This window comes from Lactuca sativa, chromosome 6, assembly GCF_002870075.4.
Source record: "Lactuca sativa cultivar Salinas chromosome 6, Lsat_Salinas_v11, whole genome shotgun sequence".
NCBI lineage: Eukaryota > Viridiplantae > Streptophyta > Magnoliopsida > Asterales > Asteraceae > Lactuca > Lactuca sativa.
The window spans coordinates 46,324,729-46,330,728 of record NC_056628.2 but is presented as its reverse complement, the minus strand read 5'-3'; the positions used below and the strand labels follow the sequence as shown (position 1 = coordinate 46,330,728).

The following is a 6,000-nucleotide window of genomic DNA, read 5'->3' as shown; positions in this document are numbered from 1 at the left end:
TGTAGTATTCACTATCCATCTTCAGTTCACATGATCACCTACCCATTTGACTTATCATATTTTATACTAGTGTGGTATCAAACAAAAATCTAATTCAGATTGTAAGATATTGAAGTAATACCATTTTAATATATTAAGTAATATTTTATGTTAGATTAAAATATCTACAGAAAACTGTAGTTAAGTTTAAAAAGAAAATGTCAAAGTAGGTAAAAGTTGCTCAAAATATATTCAAAAAGCATACAACAAACCTTCCTAATTCAGTAATTCACATTGCATTCATTAGACTATGCATTACACTTAACTACAAGATACAAATAAAATTCTCTAATGATTACATGATATTGTTACTTATAATTAAACACTGAGTAATCCAAAAGCCCTAGCAATCTTTATGGACAAAAAGCACAAGTATATCACCAAGAGTCCACCTCCGAGTGTATAATCAAGTCGCATCTCTCTTTTTGGCAAAATCGCAAGAGCCCAAAGCAACCCAATCATCAGAAACCCGATAGTTTCACACATATCAGGGTCTTGTGGAATGAGATATGAAGCAGGATAATTTGACCTTGTAACAAGAACAAACGATAACCCTAAACCAATAAGAACATTAAACAAAGGTCCAGCATAACACCCTGACATGGCAATCTGTGTCCCATCTGCTCCACCATACATAGCCATAGCCACATTAGCTGTAAGATCACCAATGGAGTTCCCCCAAGCTAGAATAGTGAGTCCTATAACTGAAGGGCTTATTCCTATTATGTTCCCTAAGCATTCTAACAAAGAGACTAATTCATCAGCAGTTATGTATGTCCAAGTGACACTCATTAAGAACCCTAGTGCATACCAAAGAACCAAACACTTTTCTGGTGGGTTTCTACTACTTGTGAATGCAAATGTACATGTTCCTAAAACTATCCCAGTTGACCCTGCAACAAAGTATATCACCATGCTAGAATTTGAGCCCAGTATTTCCTCTTGCGTGTTCCAAATTAGAGCCACCATTAATGGTGCTAATGTCGCTGAAATCACAAGAAGTGGCTTGGACCATCTCTCTTTTGTTATCATTGGTATTGTAAGCCTTCTGGGCAAGTCAAATGGCACGTTAATTACATAGAAAAATGTGCCGATATAGCTTTTTTGCATGCTGGATACAGCTTGTTCTTCACAGGGTACATGTGTTTCTGTAACATGTAGAACGTTTTCTTCGTCAACAGAACACAATAATGGCACCCGTGTGTCCTGATCTTTATCAATAGCATTAAGTATTGTTTTCTGTTTTTTCATGGTGTTGAAATGCATGTAAGAGACGAGTAAGATGTAAATAATGTAAGTGGAAACGAAAAGAAGTGACGCCCATAAGGTGATTTTTCCGATGATGATGATTGCAAGGAGATTGGAGAGTGTGAGTAGAAGAAAAACAACGTCTCTGATGAAATTGGGTCTATCAAGGATGACGACTTTCCGATGGTATGTGATTAATATGCTGATAACACCGACGACGACGGTGGAAACGAAAATCCCTCCACCTAAGATGCTGTTAAGACCGATCTCTCCGCCATCGCTGGTTCCGGTGAAGGCGATTATGCTAGAGAAAACATCCGGTGACCCGTTTCCTAATGGGAGCAAAGTGGTTCCGGCGATTGCAGGGGAGAGATTGAGCGTTTTGGACAAGTGTTCGACTGCAGGGCAGAAGTATTCCGACGCTGTGTTGCTTAAAATATAGAACAGAACAACGAGCCATAGAAGTAGCAAAATGAAACCCAGTTGAGGAAACTGTGAAAAATTACAGTAGAAGATTTGTAGGTAATTGATGTATCCGTTTGGGTCACACCCGGGGTTTGTTTTTATATAATTGCATTTGGAGATGGTGGAGATTTGTTGGTGGATGGCGGTGCAAGTGGTGGTTATGGTGTCGCCGGAGGAGGTTGCGGTGGAGGTGATGATAAGGAAGAGAGTAAGTTTGAAAATGGAGGAAATCGCCATTATGGAGGAATGTTGTTGTAGGGGCAGTGATGAAGAAGATAGAAGAACTGCATGATTTCAAGGTTAACTTGCAGAATGATATTTGAATTATTGGAGAGGATTTATGATTTTATGGTCGAGGATATGGGCACAAACTTATTTCACGTATTAATGGTGAATTTATTGACCAAAAATCAATGGTGGTGTTTAAAAGATACTATATAAATATAAGGGAAATGATTATGATCACTTTTATACGAGACCCACTTTTATACGTGAGCCAACAAGTGTATATATTTGGACTTTGGTGTTTGGAAAAGCCAAAATTCGCTTTTATGATGAGTTTGAAGTCGACGAACTCGAAAAGTAGCACATATTATAATGACTTTTAATGTGTGTTTTAACTTGGCACGTTTAATGGAAAACGACTTTTGAATGAATGTCTTCATCAAGCACAAACTTCTAATGAGAAAAAAAAAAGGAGTTGGAATTGTGTACCATCATTTACTAGAAACACGTCGATTAAAGCTATATTTATTTATTTTAACAAGTCAAATGAGTTGAAAAGATTGTAAGTTCACAAAAACACACCAAACCAAAGGAAGGGAAAAAAGGTCCGGCACCAACCATACACAAGCCAAAGGCAACACAAAGCACCACCAGCCCCAAACCAACATAAATAACCACTAAAAGGCAAAAGGGGCAAACCCAAAAGGAGGTCAAAATTTGACAAACAAAACGAGGGAGCCAAAACAACAGCACATATAATCTGTTAAAACAAAAGCAAACACCCAACCAAGCACTTTAACCGCAAAGAAATCACCGGCTAGCAAAGAAAAGAAGCAATAGAGACATCACCAATTTGCTAAGCACAGCAAAAAAAAACCTACAAAGAAACACACGCCACAAGGCAACCCACACAAGAAACCCCGCAAAACGAACACTAAAAAAGTGCCAAATATTTCAAACACATTTAAAAAAAAATAACTACCCCAAGTGACACACACCAAACACACGTGTGATTAGGGGTGTTAAAAAAACCCGAACCCGATTAACCCGACTCGACCCGAACCCGAATAAGGTAATTAGGGTCGGGTTTAATAGGGTCAAAACTTTTAATCGGGTTATTCGGGTTAACCCAACTAACCCGAATTATTATTAGAGTCGGGTTTAGGGTTGATTTTTTCAAAACAATTCGGGTTTCGGGTCAACCCAAATAACCCGATTAAGAATTTATTACCAAATTTTTTTTACTGCGTTGAATGACATGAATTCAAGATCTCATGAGATTTTACAACTAATACATATTTCTTAATTAAACAAACCAGATAGTAAAATTAATATGTATAGAGATGTTTAAAATGACATAACTTTCCTCTCTTCTTAATGCAGTACGGTTGTGTTGTAATAATTTTACGAATTTTATTCACTGTTTATGGTAAAAAAAAAAAACTCCAAAAATTCATATCCAATACCAACTTTACATTTTAAGTCCATATACATGTGGATTATGTATTAAAATGGCACAACATAAATTCATCTTACATTTCAACTTCAACCCGACTAACCCGACCCTACAAACCCGAAACCCGATTAACCCGAACCCGACTAACTCGTACCTTATTAGGGTCGGGTTTCAGGTGAATAGTTTTTCTAGAAAAACCCGACTAACCCGACCCGTTTAACCCGAAACCCGATCGGGTTAACCCGATTAACAGCCCTATCATGTGATGCAATGAAGTACACCCTAAGACACTAAAATATGAAATACCCTGCCCATCCCTACACCCCACTCATAACCTTAGAGTGATGTGTATGGGGCCGTTTTGTCCGTTATTTCCAGTGTGGACACTCATTAGCACCGTGGTAACGGGATGACCACCACTCTCAGGCGGCGTTATGTTATCCCTCGTGGTAATTTGAATAGTCCATATCAACATGTACTAGATCCATTAGTCATTCACTTGACTCACATAAACATGTGATCAATGAATTATTCATAATTTTTCAATGACCAAGATTCCCATGCATCACATAATTTGAATTGCTTGACTCCAAGTTTCTGTCTAATTGAAACTTGGTTGTAACACCGTAAATTTTCAAACAAAATTTTCTTTTAAAAATCACATAATTCTCATATCACGTTTCACGAAAACTCCATTTAAATTTAGTTACAAAAACACATCTCTGTATTTTTTTTAATAATAATAATCCAGGATCCTCAAATCATAACTCATTCTCTGGTGTGTACAATCGAGCCGTTGCCTTCATGCGATTCTGAGAAAACCTGAAACACATAACACATAACACGGTAAGCACAAAGCTTAGTGAGTTCCTCAAAATACCACACACAACACATTAGTCACTCGAGGCTATAACTCAATAAGACCCTCTGGTCAATGTGTCTCAGTGGGACCCTCCGGTCCCTCAACTCATCATCTCAATATAATACACAGAAAGCATAACACAAGCAAATAGCAGGATATCTCATTACACAACTCATGCACATAAAACCCTCTAGTCACACATGAAAATTACCACTCAAGGTAAGTATAGTGAGAAGACTTACCTCGGATTATGAACAGCCCCTATAACGTTGTTGCTACGCACCGGCCTCTAACTCTGAGTCAAAACCACAATTAACCCATTTAGAAACTAAGTCCAGACTCTCACTCATTAGGTCTAAAGGAAGACCACTAACCAGCCCATTAAAAGCCTAAAACCCATTGGGCCCACCAAGGCCTAATAATAAATGGGCTCACCCGAGGCCCACTCTCAAAACTAAATGGCAAGCCCAACACAAGGGCCCAAGGCAAAATTATAATATTTCTTTGCTCGTAGTCTTTAATTCACAGGCCCAAAGATTTAGGCCCAACCCTCACGGCCCATGATAAGATCCAACCCAAAAGCTCACAGTGAAGTTACGCGGGGTGTACCTCTCTTGGTACGCTCAGCGTACTCACGCATGCATGAAACTGATCGGGGACTCCAACCCAGTACGCGGGGCATACTGGAACTTACATTGGGCGTACGTCCAGTTTTGCTTTAGTCCATTCTCTTGGTCTTAACACGTTAAGACCTTAACTCAATTCTCATATCTCGACTCCCTAACATCTCTTACTCCATAAAGTTAGTGACTTTAAGCCTTTGCATGGCTGATAAGGTCACAAACACATAAAACTCTTATTCTCTTAACTCAAAATGCTCAAATCTCATGCATGGGTTGATTCTCACGTTCAAGACCTCATTTTTATGGATCCTCACCACTAGAAACACTTAAAAGGACAGATATTGAGCTCTGGAGTGCAACAACTCATAAAGCCTCAAGCTTTGGGACCAAAAGCCCTAAAATGGACCATATCATGCACAAACAAAAAGGATGGGAAAGCTTTGAGCTTTATACCTCCAAATGATGCTCCAACCACAAAAAAGCTCAGATCCAAAGCCTGGACTCCATCCCTATTCTATTCCATGCTCCTTCTTCACTCCAAAAATTCGATAATAACACTTATAAGCTCACAATGGTCACACGAAAGCTCAAGAATGAGGATTAGGGTTTAGGGGGTTTATTGAATCTCATTCTTTATTTAGGGATACTCCTCTTAATTAAGGTTTTCTTCTATGCCTGGTACGCCCAACATACCCTCTGGTACGCCCAACGTACTAGGTGGCTCAGCTTAAATGGCATGCGCATGAGTACGCTAAGCGTACACACACGTACGCCCAACCTACTCCGCTACCATCAATTTCAACTAAAGGACTTACCTTGCCAAATCATCAAACTGTCATAGCTTCCTCGACATAACCCCGATTCCCACGAACCTCATACCCTCGGATAGGTGACGAGATGCCCTAAGCTCCTAGCAACTCGTCATAACCCGAGACTCCCTCATGCCCAGTTTGCAGCCCATGAACCCTAATCACGGACGATCAGAAACCGGATGTTATAATTCTCCCCACTTGAATTAGATTTCGCCCTCGAAATCGTTCCTTATCAACACATAGATCAAACCGATAACCCGAAAAGCACCA

At 39.3% G+C, this 6,000-nt stretch overlaps 1 protein-coding gene across 1 annotated transcript; it reads right to left on the bottom strand.

Moving 5' to 3' along the window:
• Positions 1-215: 215 nt before the first annotated feature.
• On the bottom strand, positions 216-2,214 carry LOC111887496 (cation/calcium exchanger 1). Its single transcript, XM_023883667.3, has one exon. It carries the CDS (start codon positions 1,987-1,989, stop codon positions 358-360), a length of 1,632 nt encoding a protein of 543 aa, XP_023739435.1. The 5' UTR covers positions 1,990-2,214; the 3' UTR covers positions 216-357.
• Between the last annotated feature and the right edge of the window lie 3,786 nt (positions 2,215-6,000).

Coding starts and splice junctions, on each gene's coding strand:
- LOC111887496 (XM_023883667.3), bottom strand. CDS start 1,989: ATGGCGATTTCCTCCATTTTCAAACTTACTCTCTTCCTTATCATCACC.